At 32.5% G+C, this 25,256-nt stretch overlaps 2 protein-coding genes and 1 pseudogene across 6 annotated transcripts; all 3 read left to right on the top strand.

Moving 5' to 3' along the window:
• Window positions 1-2,317: 2,317 nt before the first annotated feature.
• LOC130982195 (uncharacterized) lies at window positions 2,318-3,734 on the top strand. Of its 4 annotated transcripts, none has more exons than XR_009087103.1 (3): window positions 2,330-2,436; window positions 2,540-3,322; window positions 3,487-3,734. XR_009087103.1 is itself a non-coding variant. In XM_057906084.1 (2 exons), exons 1-2 carry the CDS (start codon window positions 2,377-2,379, stop codon window positions 3,158-3,160), a joined length of 681 nt encoding a protein of 226 aa, XP_057762067.1. In that variant the 5' UTR covers window positions 2,318-2,376; the 3' UTR covers window positions 3,161-3,425. The 4 variants fall into 4 exon arrangements, 1 of the variants encoding a protein (XP_057762067.1); XR_009087102.1 differs by having other exon boundaries at window positions 2,540-3,384; XR_009087104.1 differs by lacking the exon at window positions 3,487-3,734 and adding an exon at window positions 3,461-3,478.
• Window positions 3,735-11,586: 7,852 nt separating this feature from the next.
• On the top strand, window positions 11,587-15,200 carry LOC130980478 (phospholipase D gamma 1-like; annotated as a pseudogene).
• A 2,586-nt stretch (window positions 15,201-17,786) lies between these two features.
• Window positions 17,787-24,679, top strand: LOC130981921 (SNARE-interacting protein KEULE-like). 2 transcript variants are annotated; one of them, XM_057905683.1, is made up of 21 exons: window positions 17,787-18,046; window positions 18,458-18,516; window positions 18,936-19,017; window positions 19,307-19,385; window positions 19,473-19,523; window positions 19,608-19,704; window positions 19,812-19,844; window positions 20,213-20,338; window positions 20,430-20,621; window positions 20,711-20,794; window positions 20,899-20,997; window positions 21,068-21,144; window positions 21,570-21,666; window positions 21,866-21,991; window positions 22,126-22,221; window positions 22,386-22,508; window positions 22,594-22,671; window positions 23,664-23,854; window positions 23,967-24,057; window positions 24,175-24,264; window positions 24,347-24,678. In XM_057905683.1, the coding sequence occupies exons 1-21, from the start codon at window positions 17,965-17,967 to the stop codon at window positions 24,398-24,400; spliced, it is 2,007 nt and encodes a 668-aa protein (XP_057761666.1). In that variant the 5' UTR covers window positions 17,787-17,964; the 3' UTR covers window positions 24,401-24,678. The 2 variants fall into 2 exon arrangements, with proteins under 2 accessions (XP_057761666.1, XP_057761667.1); XM_057905684.1 differs by lacking the exon at window positions 18,458-18,516 and having other exon boundaries at window positions 17,792-18,046; window positions 24,347-24,679.
• Window positions 24,680-25,256: the final 577 nt, after the last annotated feature.

The following is a 25,256-nucleotide window of genomic DNA, read 5'->3' as shown; positions in this document are numbered from 1 at the left end:
AATATTCAATACGCAAACTATAAAAACAAACTAAATTAAATTATTTTAGTTTAAAAACTAACATTTAAGTATTAAATTAAACTCGCCAAAAATTTTTTTAACCCAAACTAAATTAATTTTAACTAAAATAAAAATAAATTAAATTACCGTCCGTTAACCTAATATTTAGGAATTAAATTAATATTAAAAAATTAAACTAATTTAAATCATTGCCAAATTTCTACTATCCATTTAATATAACATTTGAAATTTACATTAGTAAATCCTAAATTTCCAAAAAATCTCTAATCTAATTAATTACTACTATAACTAAGCATTGTTTAATACTATTCTACCTTGCATTATACTTTTAAAATTTTAAGAAACACTAAATCACTTGCAAAATTACAAATCTCAATAGCCCATATAATAAAATTCTAAACGACTTAACATCACAAATTACTATTTATTTTTTAAAGATATTCAATTTTGGAAACTAACCTCTTCATGAATAGAGCGAGCAATATGAACGACACTGTCTAACCTATAATTCATATCATCTTCTATTTCCATAGTCTAAATCTCAAGGTGTTTTTGGGTGAAAATTTCTCTGAAATGAGGTGAAATATAATTTGAAGCATTTAACTTTGAACTCTTTATGTAGGTAGATACCTAATAAATCGAAGCACTCTACTTCGATTTATCAATATCATCGTTACAAGTAAATCGAAACAGCTTATTTTGATTTACTAATGCCCAATTCGAATCTACTCAATTCGAATTACTATGAACAAAAATCATGGATATAATTCAAAGTCTACATATTTAATTTATCCATCATGGTTGTACTTCAAATCTTATTAAATCAACACAAATTCATTTAATTTATTATTAAAATGACTAAATTGAATTAATCTAATTCGATTTACATAAATTAGTGTATGAGAACATACACATACCGTTTTTTGTTTTAGAAAATCTATATAAATTTAATTTTCATTTCACTTTTTGGTCATTTGTCCCAAAATTAATTTTAGTATAAAATTGTCAAATATAAATTATATTAACCCAAACTCAATTTTACTTAAAATCAATTCAATAAAATCACGTTATTCAAACTCTATAATTTAGCTATAAATAAATTATATTTCATCAGATACCGGAAAAAAATATTATATTTTCATGCCACTTTTGTGTCGGACTAGGATCATTATCATCCTTCATCTATCATTCTATTGCCTATTTGATACTCTAATTACAGTTACGGATGCAGTGACCTCACAAAAATCCTCTGACTAGTACTTCTTTTCTTTCGAAATAATGACTTAAAATTGCTCCTACTTTAAACCATTTTCATTCCTTGTGGACTTTTCCATTTCAGCGTTCAGGTCTTTAACCTCTCGCCCAAGTCATCATCACTCCTTGATAAATTATGTAAATCTCTTCCAATCATAAAATATCATGTTTTTAATTTAAATTTCTTCACTAGACAACTCGTCAAATCATTAGAGTTAATTTTAATTTTAAAATATGACTTTTTCTAAAATGTAAATTAGATATGTAGGAAAATGTATGCATAATTTGAGTGTTAATTATGAAGAACAAATTAAGAAAGAGCGATGATATTCAAACTCAATAGACATAAATTATTAAATATAGACACGGGAAACATTGATATTTTGGGGGCACTTGGATATTTTATGCGCTATCCAACCAGGAGAGAGTAGTGGCCTTGGCCCGCAAGCATTTGTAAGTAGAACGAAAAAGGTAACTACCACCACCATTACCCAAAACCATCAACATTAGATATACAAAACAACAACGGTATTACCTTTGCATTAAAAACTAGTGACTAAATTAATCACTGGTATAAATTATATATTAAAATATTTATTAAAAGTAAATTAAATAATATGTATTTAACTATTTATACAAATATATAATTATTAATTTAATAATTAATTTTTAATATATATTTAATATTTTTATTTTAATATATACTTAATATTTTTTTAAATTGAATGAAAAAGATTGATGCAGAGTGCTCTGCCTTTTTTCTCAATTGTCAATGATGCCATGAAGAACGGGCCAGCCTCACTATTTACCAATTCATTAATTAATATAATTTCCACCTTCGGTTAACAAAGAAAAGTGACACAACACTAGACATCGTAATTGCATTTACAACTCTCCTTAAAGACAATAATAAAATAAATGAAAGTAAAAGAAATGGTAAATGCTAAATGCTAATGCTGTCGTAATACAAGACGTACGTTAGATTTGGCGAGGATTAAAAAAGGTCAACGGTCACTTGTCTTTATATTCCCATCCACAACCTCCTTTCTTTTCGATTCACAGACACATTCAACATTCAACACACACCACAGATCACAGAAAATGAAACTAGTTTGGTCCCCAGAGAGAGCATCTAACGCATACATCGACACTGTTAAATCAGTAAGTATAACCACAACTACCTTTTTTTTTTTTTTGGCTTCATTGATCTCTCCAATTTACGCATTCTGGCGTCCTAACTTTGTTCTAATTTCGTTATGAGCAGTGCAAGCTTTACCGTCAATCAGGAGTGGCGGAAATGGTTTCCGCCATGGCTGCAGGGTGGAACGCGCAGGTCATCGTGGAGACATGGTCGCAGGGAGGCCTCATCGCTACTAGCGTTGGTTTAGCCATAGCTAGGCGCCACACCGGAGGAAGACACGTCTGCATAGTCCCCGACGAGAGGTCCAGATCAGAGTACGCCGCCAGCATGGGAGAGGCGGGGATGTTACCGGAGATCATGGTGGGTGAACCGGAGGAGGTGATGGCTGAGTTGACCGGGATAGATTTTTTGGTCGTGGATTCACGGCGAAAGGATTTCCCGAGAGTTCTGAGGCTGGCGAAACTGAGCAACAATGGTGCTGTGCTCTTGTGCAAGAACACGGGTTTTTCTCTCTCTTCCGTCAAATGGAGGAACCTTCTGGGAGGACATGGTTCAAGCCGTGGTGTTGTTCGTTCGGTGTTTCTTCCGGTGGGGAAGGGGCTTGACATGGCGCATGTCTCCTCCTCCGCCACCACCGGGGGTACTTCGGTCAATTCACAATCATCAGTCAGGGGTAATAATGGTAAGAGATGGATTAAGCATGTTGATCAACGCTCAGGGGACGTCCACTACATTCGAACTTGAATTAATTAGTTATCAGTTAATCACTGCTAAACCCTTTTTTATTATTTTTTTTCTTTCATTTTTGTAAATAGCAGCACGCGTGTAGTTTAGTACTGAGAAGTTAGAAGTATGAAGTAGATGTTATAAGAGGAGAAACAGCAGGACCTACCTACAATATTCGGGGTAAGGTCAATTGATTTTGCTGGCTAACTCTTATTAATTAATAACTTAACCTCCGCTTCCATGTAAGTCGATCTATTATTTATTTATTTGTTTATTTCTCTTATTTGTGCTATCTTATGATGCCTACTCTTTTTTTAGTTGATTTCCCAATTCTGATTCTGCAGTAGCATATCTTCAAGTTTGAACTTTGAAGCAAGTTCCCTAGTGCTGTTGAGATGTTAGGTTATGCTTCTCCAATTCCAGGTTGTTTTTTCAACCATTCATCTAATATGGATCAGAGTATTTGAGCTTCTGTGGCTGCTACACTCAGAAACCACTATGGTTTAGATTTTAGAACTAATGATGTTACATAATTTTTGCTTTTTAAAATAACTTGTAGTATATACTCAAATAGGTTCTGACAAATTTTTTAGCGAATATTTTTGTTTTAAAAAATTTTATTATATTAAAATTTTTAAACTTTATAAAAATAAAATATATAAATTTTTATTATATATTTTTATTTAAATAAATAAATTCTAAAAAATGTAATGCAAAAATTTATATATTTTATTTTTATAAAATTTAAAAATCTCAACTGTTCAGAGATAAACATGTCCCATGCAAAATTTTTTCAAGTTATTTGAGTATATCCTCCATAACTTAATACTAAGTCACATAACTAGTTTGACGACTAAAAAACAATAAAAACCATAACTAGTCCAACTATTTTAACTTCTTCTGAGTGCTTTCTGTAAATGGCTAAAAGCACACTAGCAGGGTTAGGATAGCAGCCATAAGTGATTGATAACAAGTGTCATCTGCATGCTCTGTCAACAGGACCTTAGAAAAACAAAAGAAAATGCAATTACTATAATCAACCGTAGCAAAATTAGAAAAATTAAAAACTCAATTTCTTGGTATTCCAGAGGAGGTGGTGGGACATACGCACTAAGATGCAAGTAACATCAATTATTGTCTTTCGCTCCTAAATAATAAATACACAAAAAGTAGCATCGATAAGTACAAGGCATTTTCAGGCAAAATTTCAGTGAACCGAAACATAGCTTATCAAACAGGGGAGATGGTGTAGAGTGACAATTTACCTTAAGGGCTTTAACCCGAATTTCTCAATTTTATCTTATTCAAGAGAAGAGAATCATGTATAGCGGACTCAAAAGAATATATATATATACACGTGAGTTTTTTTTTTTTTTTAAATTTATGTGATTTTTTATTTTATTTTTTAAGATAATAAAAGTAGCTTGCTATTTAAATATTTTATGTAAAAATATATATTTTTATTTATCAACATATTTTTTTATTTATCAATCATATTTAAATACAACAGTATAAAAATATTTTTTATTTATTTATTATGTTAAAAATATTTAAAAATATATATAAATTATATCTTTTAAAAAGCTTTTTAATTTTTGTAGTATTTTTATTTTTATTATTAAAAATTTGTTAAATATAGAGCTTGTTTGAGTAAGTTTTAAAAAAAAAATTTTGAGTTCTTTTTAAAAAAAATTTATAGAAAAATAAAAATAATTTTATGTTTGAATGTCTTATACAAAATTTTTTTTATTTATCAATTATAATAATATAAAAATATTTTTTTGTTTATTTATTATGTAAAAAATATTTTTTAAAATTGTTTTTTTTAAATATATAAATTATAGCTTTAAAAAAAGATTTTTTATAATATTTTTACTTTTATTATTAAAATTTACTAAATACGTTAAAAAATAAAAATATATATTTTTATCAACTTTATAATACCTAAATAAGCATATACTAAAAAATAAAAAAGATATTTTTTAATAATTTAACGACACTCAAACAGATTCTACTATTTGATCGTAAATTGCAATGCACGCTAGCAACATTAACCATATGTTTAGGAACCAAATTACCAAAATAGAAAACAAAGACTCAATCACTAAGTAGAAAAAGATAACGGCAGGGAACCAAATTATATAGGATTTTGTGGTGTTTATCTCTCATAGTATGTTGTAAACTTGTAATTGCATGTTAAAATTAGCGAAAAAGACACGTGGATGATGAGATCACACCTAAGAGTGTTCACGGGTCGGATTGAAAGAAAATGATTTTGAGTTGAAAAAAAAAACGTACATTACAATGGGGAATGTATCAACAATAATGAATAACGCTATTGATCTGATTCCGTCAACTATGAAAATGACCTAAAACTTGAGTTGAAAGAAAACGATTTTGAGGACCCAAAGCCCGAAAATTGTATTATAGCAATCCCTCAACTTGTTCTCAATTGCATCAATCGCTTGAAAGCCGCAGCCATTCCCTCAAAAATGCCCTAGAAGCTATAAGTCATCAAAACAACTATATGCAAGAAATAATCAACTTGGGTTGGTCGAGTAGTCAGCTCACTCGTCCGTTTAAACAAGTGTCGGATGTTCGAATAACGTCTTGTGCATGCAGCAATCCATTGGCCAACGGCAGATCCTCAAATGGAGCTTAGATCCGTGACGGATTAGTTATTGACCTGTCGCGTTGGGGGATACCATGAAAAAAAATTATATACAAGAAATAATCTTTCAAGAAAAAAAAAAACAAGATACATTCAACTAACAAAATAGGAAAAAGCACTATCCCTATAAGCTATCAACAAGAAAAAATACAAACCAATAAGACATGCAAGAAACGAATCATTTCAGAAAGCAAGCAAGAAGAAACGCAAACCTCTGATGCAAATGATAGTAAAACAAAAAGAAAACAAAGGAACCAACCTTGGAGAAGTTGTAGAAGGATCAAACGGAAGACGGAATGCAAATGATAGAAAAACAAAAAGAAAACAAAGGAACTAACCTTGGAGAAGTTGCTGAAGGATCATACAGATGATAAAAGTATAAAAAAGAAGCGGTGACTCCACAAGTAGGGGTGACAAACGGGCCTAAATCCGCCGGCCCGGCCCGCGTAACCCGTCAAAAGAGGCAGGTTGGGCTGGAAAATTGAGACCGCCAAATAACAAAAGCCCGTCTAACCCGCACCGCTTAAACCACGGGCTTTGGCGGGGCAGGGCGGACTTTCCCGCCGGACTTAGCATTTTTTTGGCAAGGGGTATTTTTACAATTTTTTTGCCAAAATCCAACTCCCCCAATCCAACTTACAAGAGAATGAAGATGAAAATTGAGTGTTTTGGATTATGTTTATTTTGTTTTAGAGACAATATTTATAATTATGTTTTGGATGAAAACTTGGTTTATAATTATGTTTATTAGATATTTATAATTACAAAGACTTTAATGTTTGTGAATATAAAAATTATAATTTGTTTATATTTTTAGAAATTATAATCGTTAAAAGTAAAAAAACAAAAGAGATTTTTTTATACCTTATATATATGATTTAATAGTTAAAAGTAAAAAAAAAAAGAGAGAAAATTTGGCGGGCTGAAATTTTAGAACCACCTCACTAGGCGAGCGGGCCAGCCTGCCAAAGGGCGGGCTTCTGACGGGCCGGGGTGGGGTGGGGCGGGCTTCCCCGCTTGCCACCCCTATCCACAAGTGAGAACGAAAGCACAAAGGGAAGGCCAATGAACCTGGTGCACTAAAACGCCTTCTCTGTCCTTGTGGTGTCGTCAGGCCCCATTGTCCTCGTCGTCGTCGGCCGCCCCCTCTTCTTCAATATCCCTTCTCCTCGCATCGCCAGTTCTGCTTGAAGGTTGCCGTCTCTATCCTCGTCATGTCGTCAAAGCCACTTGATCTGTCGTCGTCGGCCGCCCTGTAATCGTCTCTGTCCTCATCGTCTTCGCCCGTCTCTGTCTTTGAAGTTTGATCCCTCTCTCTATAGCCGTGGACTCTTGGCCGTCTCTTTCTGCCGTTGTAGAAAATTACACAGTTTGATTATGTTACTCTTCCTCTTTCTTAAGTTCTTTGGTAGTTCAAATTTTTTTATTTTTTAATTATAATGATTATGAATTGCTGTTTTTAATTTTGGATTCTAATTGTTGGATAAAATAAATTTTGGTTGTTGTAATTGTCAAAAACAATGATATTTTCAGTTTGATTAACTATTTAACTCAGTTGATTAACAGAAGAAAATTTAGTTACTGCTTTTTTTGTCATTCTTTTGTTTTATTACTTCTGTAATAATTTTATTGATGGTTGATGGTACTTTGTTAAATTTTTTAAAATAATTTTAATGATTTTCAAAAACTAAATTACACATTGACGCTAATAACAAGTTTTTTTTTTGGATAATCTACTTCATATGAACTTCTAAAGAATTTAAAAATATATATTTTTTGGCTAAAATTTTGTTTTGCTATATGTAATTTATACTGTATGTTTGTGATTTCGGTGTTTGTTTAGTTGAATATATATTACATTTAAATATTAAAAATTATATATTAAAATTTTTATAATTTTGTTTTATATTTAATTTTTAATCAGTTGAATTTTAATTGAACCATAATTAAACCACTAAATTATTGAACCAATCACTCCACCAACCTTAACACCTTAGTTGTGTTGAATTTTCTCCATGTATTTAGATATCGCACTATTAATCTCAATCAAGTATACTATTATATTATAACATTTTTGTTGTTATTTTCCTCATCGTTATTAAATCATCTAGTCCACTGTATTAATTATTACCAATCAACTGGGACGGGCAAGAGACTGAATTTTTAATAGAAAATTTTTATTTATGTGACTATTAAGTTTTTATAAATTTGGCTATTATTTAGCCATTATAAATATTTATATGTGTAAATTCTGAAAAATGTGAGTATAAACTATATTGATTTAGAAGTGCAAATTATATATTTTTTGTGTGTAAATCAAATTAGATTAGTCTAGTGGTTAGTTCATTAGTCCGCTTAAGCAAGTGTCGGGAGTTCGAATATCGCCTTGTGCATGCAGCAACCTATTGACCAGCGATAAATCTTTAAATAGAGCTCAATACTACAGTGAATTAGTTTTTAGCCTATCGAAAAAATATTTCTTGTGTGCAAATACCTGTAAATATAAGTCCAAATATTGTTATTCTAGTGATGGCCAAAAACAATAAATTTTGATTTTGATGGTCCTCTAGTATTCTTCTTTTAAATATATCTGATGTTTGTAACACCCTTACTACCAAAATGAAATGCTTCCAGTTGCACCATTTTGATAGCTATAATATAGCTATCATAAGTATATTACAACCACTCAACTATATATAACTATAATAAGTAGGAGCCTTTACCTACAAATTTTATTATTTTTTCTTTGAAAAACCGATAATATTTTTCTTTTATACATATATACATACAAATCATCGGTATACTTTTACATTTACAAGAATAATATATACAAATAATATACAAACATATATTATAAAATCACCACTTCTATCACTCTTTACAAAATGTAAATAACAATAACAAAGGCGAGGGAGAACATATAAGATAATCAAACAAATTCAAATCTACAAATTAACTAATGCACATTCAAAAGCTCAGTAAATTATTCACAGGCTTTCTCTTCTGTTTTTTGAAAAATATAGGACGGTAGGGAATGAGAACCTAACTCGAAGGTCTCAGTAGAGGAATTTTAAAATTCTCATAGAAAGATATATAAAAAAAGTTTGTTTTACGGCAGTCGTCATTGCTCTTCTAATGAATCTTTTTTCTGAACTATCATTTTCTCAAAATTAACTAATTTAATTCTATTGTTGTTTACTTTTTTTAAACTTTGATCATTGGGCATATTATTTACTTCCTATTTCTTTCAAGATTTACTATTCAATTAATCATATACTCAATCTCTTACAAGTCACAATACTTCACAATAAATCCGAACCAATAATTACAATCACAAGTAATCAAACAGTCAAACAAATAATCACACATAGAAAACAATTATGACAAATAGCACAATTAGAAGTTAAACAAATTATCAATTAGGCAAACCAAACAATTATGCACGCCCAAACAATTACAAGCAAATGCACATGATGCATGCTTGGCCTACTGGGCGTGAGCTCACGTGTCGGTTATATTCCAGACTCGACACATCCAGTAGCTAATCTGGACCTTAGTTCTTTGATGAGCATTCTCAGGAGGAAAAATATCTCATACATGTAGAAACAAGTCTCGTAGGAAGAGTGCCCTGTCACCTTGCAACTAGAGAGAGAATGGAGATGAATAAAATCTCATGCATATATAATCAAAACTCGTAGGGAGAGTGCTCTTTCACCTTTCTCACATCTAACATAACACAATCATAATCATAATCACAATCAAACATAACCACAATCATACTCAAACTGTGAGCGGGATAAAACCACTGTCCTCACCGTGAACGGGACAAAATCAATGTCCCTACGTCTACACTGCAGCATTGAACAAGTGGGATAAAATCATAATCCTTGTCAGGTGTAGGTGTCTCAAAGCAACATTGTGTAAGCAGGATAAAATTCACGTCCTTACCAATCAATTATTATAATCACAATCTTAACCAATTTCATAAGTTATAATTCATCATAATCTCATCTGTTATTAAAACAATTATCATCATTAATCCGTGAGCAGAACAAAGCCACTGTCCTCACAATATTTATATCTCATTTAACAAATTTTTGTCATTCAATAAAACTCATTATATCCACCCTAACATATTCAAAGCCTTTACAATATTTACTAGACTCTATACGGAGGTTATAAAGGGTTACAAACTCGCCGAAAAAGTTTAATAGTTTAAAAAAACAGCACTTTTGAAAAATATGTACATTGGTGCTTACGCAGGCTTTGTGCGTACGCGCAATTTTGCCATCATGCATACACACGAAACTAGGCATTGTTGCATAATCTACAAAATTCAACTTCAACCACCAAAATTCAAAAGATCATAACTTTTAGTACAAAATTCATTTTGCTTCCGCTCTTCAAAGACAATATAATAGACATCCCCAATTTTATTTCAAAATAAGTTTCATAAATTTTCAAATTTTGGGCATCAAATTATGACCCTCCAAAACTGGGTTAAAAATCTGCCGTAGTGCTGATTTTTCTACACCATTAAAAAATCCTCCAAAACTCATTTTCACCAAATTAGCATCCATTGAATGCCAACTAAGCCAAATCCAAGTTCCCAAATTAACTTCAACTTCATCTTAAGTTTAAAACTTCTCCCAAAAAGACTTGAAAATCATTTTATTTTCCTAACCATAATCATTTATTCAATTTCACTCAAATTCTTATAAAATTTTTGGCAAAACCTTCCCTAAAATTTGGATTTTCTCGCTTTTCCTCCTTCTTTCTTCCTCTTCTTCTTTCTTCCATCTTTCCCTGTCTGCGTGCGTGTATGTTGCGTGAGTGAGGGGGTGGCGGGTGAGAGTGTGTTAGGGTTAGGGTGGCGGCAACTAAGTGAGAGAGTGTATGTGTTATGATAGAGTCAGGATTGTAAGTGAAAATCAAATATAATTTAATATAATTATTTTTTAGAGTACTATTTATTTATAAACTCATCAATTAGTTTCAAATAGCTACTCTAATTTAAAAATTAGAGATAATCTGATTAATTTTCTTAATTCATAAAATTAAACTAAAAATTCAAATTATTTGAATTAAATGATGAAATTTTCACTAATTTTAATTACCCAAATCTTATTTTCAATTAAACAAAATATCTAATTAAATAGAATAAGATTCTTAATAAATCTAAACTCATTATCATAAAGATTAATTTAAATATCTCCAATAAAATAATTTTTATAATGAAAAGCTTAATTTAATAAAATAAAACATAACTTATTCATAATTAAATTTTTTGAAAATAAGAGGTGTTACATTGTTATTTACTTAATTTTTAATTAATTTATTCTTCACTGTATTTTGGAAGATATTTGTCCTGCCATTGATGTTACTTTGATTCGAGGTACTAGAGATGATGAAAAGGATTGCACTATAGGTAAACTTCTCAAAGTCAAATCACACGAAGGTGTGAGAGTTTTGCTCCTTGTATGGGATGATCCTATTTTCCAATGGCTTCCTTGGTCAGAAAACGACAACAAACCAAACTTCAATTAAGCTTTGTATTGGTGATTCTATTTGCTGCCACGGCTTATGTTGTTGTTATTTTAATTAAGCTTTTTATCATGTCTAGCTGATTTTGGATAGTTATTCAATTTATAGTTTTATACATATATTAATAGTATCATAGGAGCAAATGCCATTTTGGTTTTTGTGCTATCTTGAGTTTCATCACTCCCACATTGAAATACATGATTTGAGAGCTTCTATATTAGTTGCAAACATGTTTGATAAATTTGTAGGATTTAATAAAATAAATTAATTTATGTTTTGATGTGAATAATGTAATTGATTACCTTATGTATCAGATGATACCTTGTACTGTAACTAGTTTCTTAACACTATCTTCAAATTATTCTAATATGTAGGTTGGACCAAGGGACGCTCACGATGAGGACACTCGCCATTTCTTCAGGCCCTCTTCCATTCGAGTGCTTCTTTGCCCAAGAGCTGGTGGAAAAGGACCTAGTTTGCTCAAAACACAGGTGAGCCAAAAATTTCATATGTTCATCAGTTCATATATATCCAACTACATACTAATATTTTAGAAAGTTGGGACTATCTATACCTATCACCAACAGATTGTCATTGTGGATGCTGATGCAGGGCACATAAAAAGATTGTAGCTTTCATGGGAGGACTTGATTTATATTGGAATGTGAAAGGGAATGGAGAAAAAAGATGATTTCATTGAGTAAGTAAGTAATTACAAGTAAGGTATATATATATATATATATAAGTGAGTTGAGAACCTAACTAACTGATATACAGTAGGAAGAATGACTAATTAATTGCTAACTAATTAAATTAGGTATCCATAGCATCTCCCTTCAAGTTGGCATGTATATGTTGATCATGCCAAACTTGGAGTTACCGGCTTCGTGAAGGCATCGGCAAGCTGATGCTAAGTTCGAACGTGGATCAGTTTGATAAATCCTGCCACAACTTTTTCTCGAACAAAATGGCAGTCTACCTCAATATGTGTTTCACAACCCACAAGATATCCAGGGTTTATGCTTGTTTCACAACCCTTACAAAAATGACTAATTAATTGCTAACTAATTAAGTTAGGTATCCATAACAATTTATGTGTTGGAAGATATGATATACCAGAACATTCTCTCTTTAGAACTTTGCAAACAACTCACAAATATGACTTTCATAATCCTAACTTTAAGGTATATCTTATCATCCCTTTAGCCTTGTTAGCTTTCAATTCTAATCAACGATATATAATATTCATTAGCATCATCCATCTTTTTATTTGTGTACTATATACTAAGAAAGGGCTTGTTACTGGTGTCCAAGAGAACCATGGCATGATTTGCACTCGAGAATTGATGGTTCAGTAGCTTTTGACATCCTGACCAATTTTGAGGAGCATTGGTTAAGGCAATAAAAATGAGTAGACTCCAAAAGATGAAAAGTTTCTATGATGATTCATTACAGAAAGTGAATAGAACCTCAGACATTGTTGGGATTGATGAAGTTACTAGCGTTGATGGTGAAGATAACTTTGAGACTTGGCATGTGTAGGTATTATCAGTGTACACTATACACGCTACTGATTGTTCACCACATTCGTCTAATTGAAGGTCTTTCATTTAGTTCTGTTGAAAGGATTTCCCAAAGAATCTAAAGATGCTATAAGAAGGATGAGAAATAATATTATTATTTGGCATGTGACTTTTTTTGTCGGCTAAAAATTTTAGTTTTGATTTTAAGGATGAGTGAGCTTATTATGATTATTACTTCATTGCACAGAACTTAATGTGAAAAGAATGTAATGATATACATGAGCTTGCATTTTGCATATGTCAAGGCAATTAGATCTGCACAAAATTTCATATATACTTAGAACCAATACTTTCTTGGATCATTCATATAATTGGGATTTTAACAAAGATTTTGGTGAGTAATGATCAGTTAACTCCACCCTAAGTTAATGAAAGGATCTATTTTTTAGAATTATACTATCAAAATCACAAACTTTAACATCTATATACCCAAAACGCAAAAAGAGAAAAATAAAAAAAATAGGGTAGAGTTTTTGTGATTATTCACCGCAAAAGGGTATAGAAATGTAAAGGGAGTTGAGAACGACGTGTAACCGCAAACAGATCGTTGATCGGAACTCCAGTTTGTGAGAAAATTAGATTTAGGTGATACAGTGAAGTCTTTTGGGGTGGAGTTTCTCCCTTTTCTCAGAGCACATCCAACGGTAAGTCCCTCTCTCACTTTTTTCTGACACATTGGGATTATAACCATTGGAGATAAGAATAGATAGGTCCTTGCACAAGCCTAAAAAAAGAGGAGTTTCTCCTCACAGGGATTCTATCCCACCAATAATAACTTACCATGTGGCAAGTTATCTTTAAATAATAATTAATTAAATAATTATATTAAATTATAATTAATATTATTTAAATAATTAGATCATAATTAATTATAATAAATAATCATATTTTTATTTAATTAATAATTTGTATTAATTATTTAAATCATAATTAATATAAATAATTATATTAAATTATAATTAATTAAATTTGTTTAAATAAAAAGTAAATTTAATTTTTTACAAATTACAAAATAATTTTTTTAGTGAGTTGTTTATTTTTATTTATGAAATTTGAAATGCTAACCACATTATAAACTAGCCGTTGAAAACTAACTATTACTATGTTACCGTTATTATTAATAAATTAATATTTTTTTATTCTATATATACTACTTACATACACTTTTATTACCACACTTTTTTCTACTTTTTTTTTATCTTCTTTCAAAGTTTACGAAATCAAATTCTACTGATATTATTTTTGTTCGAAAAAATTGACCAACTCAACTCTTTTTTCAATTACTTACAAAACTTTTCTCAATAAGTGGTTTACTTAATAGTTTCTTGTATTCGTAGAGTTAAGTAGTATGTTTTTATTTTTATTGCATATTACTAGTATATGATGTAGTCTATTTTATTCATTTCTAATGTAACTTTTTAAATTAGTCAATATTATTGTGCTGTTATTGTTTATAAAAGTGACCGTTGCAAAACTAGCCTTTTAAACTTAGACAAGAAAAAATTAGTCGTTAAATAGACGTTGCAAAATTAGTCATTTAGAAGTAGTTACTTGTTGCGAACACACTTATAAATATCAACTATCAATGATTCAGCAACTCCATTCCAAATCTAGTTTCTCACCTAAAAAAAATACCAAAAAATACCTCAAGCTATGGCTAAAAATTTTGATGATATATTTAATGAGGCTTTGTATGGTAAAAGAAGACGACGAGATAACGCACTCATAGATAATTAGATTGATGAGTGTTTATTCGATATTCAGAAGAAGAAGAAGAAGATATTGATAGAAGCTCTATCCCAACTCCTCGTAGATGGATCAACAGAGATTGAGAAGCAGGACATGATTGCCTTTTCCAAGATTACTTTGTGGATGAGTCGGTGTATAATGCTGACATTTTTCGACGAAGATTTTGAGTAAAAACATGTGTTCCTTCGGATAGTAGATGCTCTCTCAAATGCCTATCCGTATTTCTAACAGAGGGTTGATGCAACTGGGAGAAGAGGCTTGTTACCACTCAAAAAATGCACTGCTGCGATACGGATGTTAACATATGGCGTAGCTGTTGATGATTATGTGGGCAAAGGCGAGGGCACTACAATTGAATATTGGAAAAAATTGTTGAAGGTGTCTTTCGGTGTTTGATGATGAATACTTGCAAAAACCAAATTCAAATGATGTACGACTCCTGCTACAAATGGCGGAAGGTCGTGGCTTTTCTGGCATGTTGGGTAGCATTGACTACATACATTGGCAATGAAAAAATTGTTCGAAGGCATGGAAAGGTATGTACATGAGTGGTTATCGTGGAGTTGTAACCATAGTACTTGAGGTTGTAACATCTTCAGACCTTTGGATATGGCATGCGTTCTTTGGAATTTCTAGTTCAAATAATGATATCAACGTGTTAAATTGTTCACCGATGTTCAATGTTATTTTTAATGACCGTGCTTCAGAGGTAAACTATAGGGTTAAGTACTGTTTTCATCCCTAAGATCTAGGGTGAAAATCAAATTCGTCCTTGACCTTTTTTTGTTATTAAAATTATCCCCAACGTTATAAAACGTTAAAAAATTGTCCTTTCTCTAATTTTTGGACAAAAATGCCCTTCATCCATCATTTACCCTCATCTGTTCTTTTTCCTTCAATAGCGCAGAGAGGAGTGCAAGCCACGAAGAAAAGAAGAGAGGGAAGGGTGGAGAACGAAGAGGAAAAAGAAGAGAAGAGGAAGAAGGCACCGCCGGTGAGAAAGGGCATTGTTGCTGACGTTCTCCTTCGGTGCCGACTCAATCCCGTTCTCTCCTTCGGCGCCGACTCCTTCTGCTTCCTGTTCTGCTTCTCTGTTTCTTTGTTCTACTTTCTGGAGCTCATCTCTTTCCAGATCTATTTATGTAGCTAGCTCTTCCTCTCTTTCTCTCTTTCCAGATCTCTATTTATGTTGTTTGATATGAACTTTTTGTTAATCTTGCTGAAGGTGGCGTCGGTGGTGTGCCGATCGTGGTGGTAGGTGTTACGGCCGCTGAGGAGGCGATGATGTTGCTCCGATGGGGAAGAAGTTCAAACACGGAAACCCACGGATGAAGCAGAATGTAGAAAAGGTATGGAGTCGTTCAAGAAGGCGGCAGCGCATGGGTCACCACTCGCCATGGTTGACCTTGATTTGTTCCTGAAATCTACGTTCTCTCTTTTTGAGTTTGAAAGATTGAATTTTTGAAATTTTTTGTCTTGAATTTGACTGTGGTGGTGTTGTTGTTGAATTAGTGGGAATAACATTTCAATTCTTGTACGGGTTATGTTCTTTCTGGATTAATTTTGGGTTATAATTGAATGAACATGGACTTCTTATTGAGTGAAAAAACTGTGCCTTGTAGTGGAGATTCCTTGTGAGTTACTTTGGCTCAAAAGGTTGATTAAGGAATTGCATAAATCTGTAAGGATCTTAGGTTGGTGTTTGTAATTGAATTCATTAGTTGTTGCGCACTTTGGGGAAAAAAAGGGTTATGTTCTTTCTGGGGTGGAGCTCAATGAACTTGGCTTGTTTGGAGTGTAGAAGTTGTGCGCAATGGAGGAGAGTTGTGAGGTGCTTGGCTCTGAAGGGTTGATTAAGAAGCACGAGCTTGGTGGTGATAGTAGTGATGACTGATGATGCAGGGGATAGTGGTGACAATGGGGGAGAATTTTTTATTTTTGTTTAAGGGCAAAATTGTTTAGAAAATTTTATTTATGGACAAAAGGGCGATTTTATAATGTTTTATAACGTTGGGAACGATTTTAATAACAAAAAAGGTCGGGGACGAATTTGATTTTCACTCCAGACTTTAGAGACGAAAACAGTACTTAACCCTAAACTATACTATTAATAGTAATAACTATACTATGTGATACTATTTAACAGTTGGTATTTATCTTGAATGGGTCACATTTGTCAAATCAATTTCAAAACTACAGGGGAGAAATGCAAGTTATTTGCACAATACCAAGAAGGGCAAAGAAAAGATATAGAATGAGCATTCGGAGTGTTACAAGTACGCTTTGCAATTATACGTGGTCCAACGCGCTTTTGGGAAAGGAAGAAACTTGCAAACATAATGAGAACTTGTATTATATTGTATAATATGATTGTTGAGGATGAAAAAGACACTTATGCAGAAAATTTTGCTCAAGACTTAGAGTATGACGATGTCGAAAAAGGCTTATTACAACCTCAGTTGGGAGAGAAAGATTTTGCACCATACCATTAATTTTTTCAAAGAAATGTCCAACTTTAAAATAAACAACCGCATAAACAGTTAAAAGAGGATTTGATTAAATATATATGAAAATTTTACAATACATATCTTTAGCTATAAAGTTTAACTATATTTTTTTATATTAAATAATTTTACAAATTAATATAATCTCGAATTATATGTTGTGTATTATTTTTATATATAATTTTTTTAATATTAATATTTTTTAACAGTGATTTTTTTGAATTATAAATTTAAAAAATATTATTATAAAAAATAATAATTATATTAATTTTAATTAATTAATTAAATAAAATTATACTAAAAATTAAAATTAATTTCTTTTAATAAAAAAATATTTTAAATTTTTATTTATTATTTATGACACAAAAATCGATGTAGAGTTATTTTTACGCTTCGGAATGCGTGGGAGTTAACGGTGGGGTCCACGGTAGTTCAGCAACGGTCCACTCCACTCCGCTTCTGGAAAAAAACGAAGCTGCTATGCGCCACCCGCTCGCACTGACCCGACCCGTTTCGATCCATTTGGATCACTGTGGAGGACTATTCAACAGCCCACACGTCATCCACTCATCTCTTACAGTTTGATCATTCCAACAATCTTGTTTACTTTTCTGAATCAAATATATAAACCCTCTCTTTTAAGTTAACTTAAATCCCTTTCTTCCTCGCTTCGTCTTCACGCGCTTCTTCCTTCATCCATTTCTAAGGCCGTCAGCATATAATCAATCAGACAATCACACGGAGGAAGCTCTACAGTACAGATCATCAAGCATGTCTATGTCCGATTCTGATTCCTCTTCTTCTTCTTCTTATGCCGCCGACCACAAAAGTTTCAAGCAAATTACCCGCGAACGTAACTCCTCTTCCCTTGTTTGTTCTTTCTCAACTGTTTTCATCTACTGCAAAACTTCTCTGTTTGTTATTTACGTCGTTTTCTCTAGTTACTATTTTGTTCTTCAACTGTATTTTGTTTGCCCAATGCTCATGCTGTCATATTTATGCCGTTTCATCATTTTTCTTCGGTTATATGTTATCTGAGTGACGAGATTTAGCTTTAGCGCATGAGCTCGTAAACAAGTACTTTACTGTCACGAAGCTAGTGCTATGCATTCACAATGGCAATAACACTTTCTACTAATGTCATTTCAGTCTTTTGCAAGGATTGTGTCCTTTTAGTTTTTTCCCCTTCATTGAATAGTGAATTACTTATTGCTTAATTGCTCACACAGTCACATTTAACTTTTTTGAACTGGAACTGCCTCAGGATTATTACATGAAATGCTAAGGTCAGCAAAAACAGGTGATTCGAAATCGACTTGGAAGGTATCTGATGCCACCAGTTTGATGAATTATGCATACATTCGTTTAACCTTTATGTTGTATGCGGAAGGACTTACCCTTTGTCACCTTTATATAAATTTCTTGGTTCATTTCTTTGAACCATTTAACATAGTTTCTTCTTAAAATGTTGATGATTGGAAAAGAACATGTTTTATGAGCCTTCTTCAATTTTTCACCTTCACCTTATGAGAATGGTTAATCAGAAAATTCATATGCCTAGAATTGAAAACTGGCTTTGCTCATTGTAGCTGTGATATGTCTGTCTACAAGCTTAGTTCCAAATAGCATCATCATGGGTTTTTAATTTCTTGCCTTGATAACTATACTATTATGCATTATGGACAAGGAGATGTGCAGCTAGTTTTGGTAATTATATTGGTTCATGGGCTGCTTGCCTGCAGGTACTTATAATGGACAAACTTACTGTAAAGATAATGTCTCACTCATGCAAGATGGCCGATATTACCGATGAAGGCGTCTCATGTAAGAATCACAAGAGTATATTTTGAGCAGTCATTTTCATTTCTACCAATGCCTAGTCAATATTTTTCCACCATAATTTTTCTCTAAATTTTCTTCCACCATCTTTGAGTGGATCTCGTGAATAGGACAATAGGAGAAAATTATTTAGGGGACTTATATTGTTGGTTTTCCACAAATAGTATTATTTCTTGCAAAGAGGTTGTAGTTGTGTATATGGCCTCTCATTGGTCCTTCCCTTTTCTTGATTATATTTCTTCGATGCTATGAGACTTTCTACTCTTTTTTGTAGTGGTTGAAGACATATACAAGAGAAGGCAGCCCTTGCCCACAATGGATGCTATATATTTCATCCAGCCAACAAAAGAGAAGTAACATATGCACTCATCTTTTGAATTCTATCAATTTCATGAAACTAGTTCCTTAACTAATGACTTTCTCCCCACTTCTGTTTGCAGTGTAATTATGTTTTTGTCAGACATGTCTGGAAAGACACCCTTATACAGGAAGTATGTGATGATCTTTATAATATCTCTCTAATGAATGGTATTTCATCCTCACATCTTGTTTTCTGCCCCCCTCTTCTTTTTCAGGGCATTTGTTTTCTTCAGCTCAACCATTCCTCGAGAATTAGTTATGGAGATTAAGAAAGATACAAGGGTGTTGCCCCGATTAGGTGCACTGAAAGAGGTGAAGATTTTCTATCTAGAAACAAGATTGTGCTTAAATTCATACTATTGCTCAAACAATTTAATTGCTTATTGTGTTCTTCCCATCATTTGGGTGACACCATGCAGATGAATTTGGAGTATTTTCCCATAGACAGCCAGGTATGTGGTTACCATTGTACTTGTATTTATTCCATTTCTGTCTGTCATCTATGCCACCTCTGTTTAATAGATTTAGACATTTTTTCTTCCCTTTTGTTTGTTAGTAATTTCAATGCTTTTGGCTTTTGTTTGTTAGTAATTTCAATGCTTATCATTTAGAAGTGAAATCCACTGTGACGTAAGTGGATCAGTCCACCTGTCCAAATTGGCAATTTTTAACATTCATGTGTATCTATTATAATATCTCATTAGTCATTCAGAATTTGTGAAACCTGTTTATTGACGACCTTCCCTTGAGTTATTTTTTTTTGTGATCCTTAACAATCCTGTTTATTATTTTAAATGATCATTTGCCCATGATAATGCAGGGATTCATGACGAACAATGAGAGAGCTCTGGAGGAGCTATTTGGGGATGAAGAGAATAATCGCAAAGGTGTTGCATGTTTGAATGTGATGGCTCTGCGGCTTGCTACAGTGTTTGCTTCGTTAAGAGTATGCAGTCAATACTACATAATTGTTCAAAGACTTGGTTGAGAAATCTCCTGAAGTATGTGAAGATTTTTCTTTTTCTCCTTTTCTCTAGGAATTTCCTTTTGTTCGCTTCCGTGCTGCCAAGACACTAGATCCAATGACAATGACTACTTTCCGTGATCTTATTCCCACAAAAGTTGCTGCTGGAGTGTGGGACTGCCTTATGAAATATAAAAAAACTATACCCAATTTTCCTCAGACAGAGACTTGCGAGTTGCTCATTCTTGACAGATCTCTTGATCAGGTTTCTAACTTCTGTTTGTTAGTCATTGACTTTGTATTCTTTTGACACTGTTGTGTATTTACAATGAGGATATTATTCTGAATTTGTAGATTGCCCCTGTGATACATGAATGGACATATGATGCCATGTGTCATGATTTGCTGAATATGGAAGGAAATAAATATGTTCATGAAGTAAATTCTGAAATCTCTCTCTCTCTCTCTCTCTCTCTCTCTCTCTCTCTCTCTCTCTCATGTCAACTCTCTTGTTATAAACATGGTTCTACTTTATTTTTAAGGTTCCTGGCAAAGATGGGGTACCACCTGAGAGAAAAGAGGTTCTTTTGGAGGATCATGATCCTGTATGGCTTGAGCTTCGCCATGCACATATTGCAGATGTATGTCTGTCACATTTATGCTTCTACTGTTTTACACTTTAAAACCCTCTGATATTGGTAGCCTTGACAGGCAAGTGAAAGGTTACACGAGAAAATGACCAACTTCATTTCAAGAAACAAAGCAGCACAAATCCAACATGGATCAAGGTGATCATTGGGGATTTCTTGTGTGTTGAATTGTTATATGAGAAGATTTTGATGCTTAACTAAGTACTAAATTGTTAACTTATTAAATCAAAAGGGGTGTTGTGTATAATATAACTTAACCCCAAGGGTGGTTAGTGTAATCTACTCTAATTTTAATTATGCGAGGATGTCATGTAATGTTTAAAGTTTAAACCTCCCTGTTTTTGTATTGAATCTAATTATCTAAACATGTGCTGTTGTGTAAAATGGTAAAATTCTTGCTTGGAGAATAAATCAAAGGCAAAGATATGTATTTGTTGTTCTGGAAAGTTAGCTTCTCAATTTGGCTAATTCTATATGTGGAGCTTGCTAGAAATGACTATTTATTCATCTACTTCCTGACTTGATATATTTTACTAAATAATAAAATTGCAATTTATGTTTAGAGATAGTAAAGAAATGTCAACAAGGGACTTGCAAAAGATGGTCCAAGCACTACCACAATACAGTGAACAAATTGACAAACTCTCTCTCCATGTAGAGGTTGGTTCTTTTGCAATCTTGTACCACCTTTTGGCAATTTATCAGTAATTTATGGTATATATTATTTAGGTGCAACCTATTGGAGCTCATTTATGATTTTTAAACAATAACAGCAGCCTATTGATCAAAACATTTAATAATGATAGTGTATCCAACTATGATTTTCTCAGCTTTGTAAATGAGGTGCTTCTTTGTCCAGATTGCAGGAAAAATTAATAGCATCATTAGGGAGACAGGACTGCGGGAACTTGGGCAGCTGGAGCAAGATATTGTTTTCGGAGATGCAGGAATGAAAGATGTCATCAAATTTTTTACTACTAAAGAAGTAAGAAATTCGTAAAAGGAATTTGATATCCCTTATATTAGTCAACAATGCACATGAGAAAATTTTAATGCAGTATAGACACTTTTTCACTGCTGCTCGTCTGTTAAATTGGATAGAGATATTGTTTTATGCAGGACGCTACTCGTGAAAATAAATTGCGCTTGATAATGATTCTTGCAGCTGTTTATCCCGAGAAATTCGAGGGAGAAAAGGGTAGAAATTTGATGAGGGTAAGGATGCTTTTTTAATGGTTGTCATTTTAATTTTCACTTGCTGTTCATTTTATATTACAAAGAATTAGTATATTCTTAATCTTAAATGATACATCATACATGTCCTAGCTCCTGCCATGGTGTTACTGTTATCCAATTTTATCCTTTGAAATTCCTTTCAGGTAGCACGGTTGACAGATGACGATATAACCGCTGTGAATAATTTGAGAATGCTTGGGGGACAGCCAGATACCAAGAAAAGTTTGACTGCTGCTTTCGGTGGTCTTAAATTTGATATCCATAAGGTTGTTTCTAGCTTCGAGTTTAAATCCATGATTTTCGAATATTATAAAATTGTATTCCATCTGAAAATTGTTATTTTAAGTTCAGAAGAAGCGTGCTGCAAGGAAAGACCGTGCTGGTGAAGACGAGACATGGCAACTATCTCGCTTTTATCCCATAATAGAGGTAAAAAGTACATTACTAATTTGATTTTCCAACATAAAAATATGCATTTATTTATGAAAATTCAACTGAGAATTGTGTGCTCGGTTGGGAGGCAAGGCATGAAGGAAAGCAAAGGGGTGGCAAAAGGGTATAAGAAGATTGGGAGAAGGTTTAAACTTAACTTTGTTTAAGAGTTTAAAATAAATAAGGGTGACGAAATTGAAGGATCGGGATTTACTATCCCATTATAATTTTGTTGTCTATTAAAATAACTAAATGTGTTTTACTTTTATCATAATATTTTAAGGTTTAATTCTGTTGGTTCCTATAATTTTATCAAATTTTCAATTATGTTCCTATATTTTTTTTCCCTTTCAATTGGGTTCTTACACTGTTTTTAATTTTATAATTAAGTCATTCTTAGTGTAAAAAATGTTAGAGTTAATTGAATATTTCTTTGCAAATTGAAGATATTCATAATTAAAAACCTAACTAGATCTTTGACCGCATGTATTTTGGGAGAAATATTCTATTAATTTTAACTTTTTTTATATGCAAAAGGCCTAATTACAAAATTAAAAGTAGTGTAATGACCCAATTGAAAAAAAAAAATATAGGGACATAGTTGAAAATTTTTTGAAATTATAGGAATTAAGAGAGTAATTAATCATATTTTTTAAAACTTCTATTTGCTCTTAAAACTATAAGAAGATTTTTGAGAGTTTGTAAAAGATTCTTATTTCCTTCCTCTTAACCTACTTGTTCGCACATCCTAAAAGAACACCATAGGTAGGCTATTGTTGAGCCTATGGACTTCGCATGATAGTTTAGTTTCATCTTGTTTCTGAATTGTGATATCTACCTTTTGATATCATCGTAATATAATGAGAATAAAGAGAGAGTTTCATATGGGGGAATAATATTCATTACGCTGATCCAATCAAATGCATTTTTATGATTTAGCTTCAACGTAAGTTCTTATCCTCGTATCTGATAAGTGGATGATTCTTTAGGAACTTATTGAAAAACTTGCGAAGAATGATTTGTCAAAGGAAGATTATCCATGTCTGAATGATCCAAGTCCAACATTCCATGGTTCACCATTTGCTGGGGCTGCAAACCCAGTTCCTCCACCTCAGTCAATGAGATCAAGACGAACACCAACTTGGGCTCGACCACGTGGCTCCGATGATGGATATTCAAGGTTTCGTATTCTTTCTTCCAGCGTGACTAGAGAATAAAGTAGTATACTCGGTAATCTTCCCTCTATGCCGAAAGTTAACATGCAATTTTTATGCTTTCCTGCTGGCTTGTAGTGATTCGGTGCTAAGACATGCATCTAGTGATTTCAAGAAGATGGGGCGACGAATTTTTGTATTCATTGTTGGTGGAGCTACCAGATCGGAGGTGTTTTTTTTTTTTTTTTTTTTTTAAATTTTCAATATTAATTTTTAATAAAATAAGGTTATAATATTTATTCTATTAAAAGATTTTCTGGTCTGATTTGATGTTTTTAATCCTCAGCTTAGGGCTTGTCATAAACTTACTGGAAAGCTGAAGAGGGAAATTATTCTAGGTTCATCAAGTCTTGATGATCCTGCCCAATTTATTACGGTATTAAAGTTTTGATCCTTTGCAATGCAATTTTTTTCTATGACCCTTGCTTACTATATGTTTGATACTTTGGTTTCTGCAGAAACTGAAGATGATGACCACACATGAACTCTCACTGGATGATATCCAGATATGATGTCATATATGATGTTATGGACTCGGAAACGAGCTTCAGATATGATGTCTCTGTTGTAAATTGTAATATAATGTAATCTTCTTGATATTGGATATTCTTTGGCATTCGGCTTCTTGTGTTTCAGCCGAGTAACTGAATGCAGACAGTAAAAATATACTCAGGAAAATCTTAATTGTTTACTAACCAAAATAGTTGAAATAAATAAATGATTTATGAACCGGATCGTTCTGGTTTGAAACTAGTGCATTTGCAGCCATAAGAGGGAAAAATATCAATTTTTTTGTTTTAAGAGAAATGTTGAACATATGTTTTAGACACATATACAGAATTATATGAATATAAATATAAGAAATTTTAGATATTTATATTAACTTTCTTAGATGAGAAATTTTACTATATACTCACCGAAATAAATAACTAAATTACGGACCAAAAATTATATTTAAGATAAGCGAAGGGAATGTTGTCATAAACCACTATAATCTATTGATGGATTTCTCTTTCTGCACGGACAAGGCATTCATCAGTCATCACCTCTGATTTCTGATGCAGTCACTATGATCCTAGGCCCAACTCAAGAAAGCACAGCTGAATTGGAAGAAAAACAAATGGGGAGATAGGCCCAATGACTAGAGAAAAGAGAGAAAGAAGAGTTCCATTAGTGGTGGGCATGAGCCAGGTAAAATCGGATTTGTCTTGATCCAGACTCGACTCTAAATATATATCGGGTTTATTTTTTAGACTCTAACTCAATCCTAGACCTGATGAAATCTAAATATTTTCGGGCCACAACTATACCAGGTCCAAACCGGGTGAAAAGCGGATCTTTAAAACTTTAATAATAATTTATAAAAAA

This window comes from Arachis stenosperma, chromosome 5 (assembly GCF_014773155.1).
Source record: "Arachis stenosperma cultivar V10309 chromosome 5, arast.V10309.gnm1.PFL2, whole genome shotgun sequence".
Taxonomy (NCBI): Eukaryota; Viridiplantae; Streptophyta; class Magnoliopsida; order Fabales; family Fabaceae; genus Arachis; species Arachis stenosperma.
Note: the sequence above shows the minus strand (reverse complement) of the source record. Positions and strands in the feature narration are given on the sequence as shown.

Bases quoted from the DNA above. Each gene is read 5' to 3' on its own strand.
- LOC130982195 (XM_057906084.1), top strand. From the start codon at position 2,377: ATGAAACTAGTTTGGTCCCCAGAGAGAGCATCTAACGCATACATCGAC. The intron at 2,437-2,539 runs GTAAGTATAACC...CGTTATGAGCAG, and splicing joins ACATCGACACTGTTAAATCA to TGCAAGCTTTACCGTCAATC.
- LOC130981921 (XM_057905683.1), top strand. From the start codon at position 17,965: ATGTCTATGTCCGATTCTGATTCCTCTTCTTCTTCTTCTTATGCCGCC. The intron at 19,018-19,306 runs GTAAGAATCACA...TCTTTTTTGTAG, and splicing joins TACCGATGAAGGCGTCTCAT to TGGTTGAAGACATATACAAG. The intron at 20,339-20,429 runs GTATGCAGTCAA...CCTTTTCTCTAG, and splicing joins CAGTGTTTGCTTCGTTAAGA to GAATTTCCTTTTGTTCGCTT.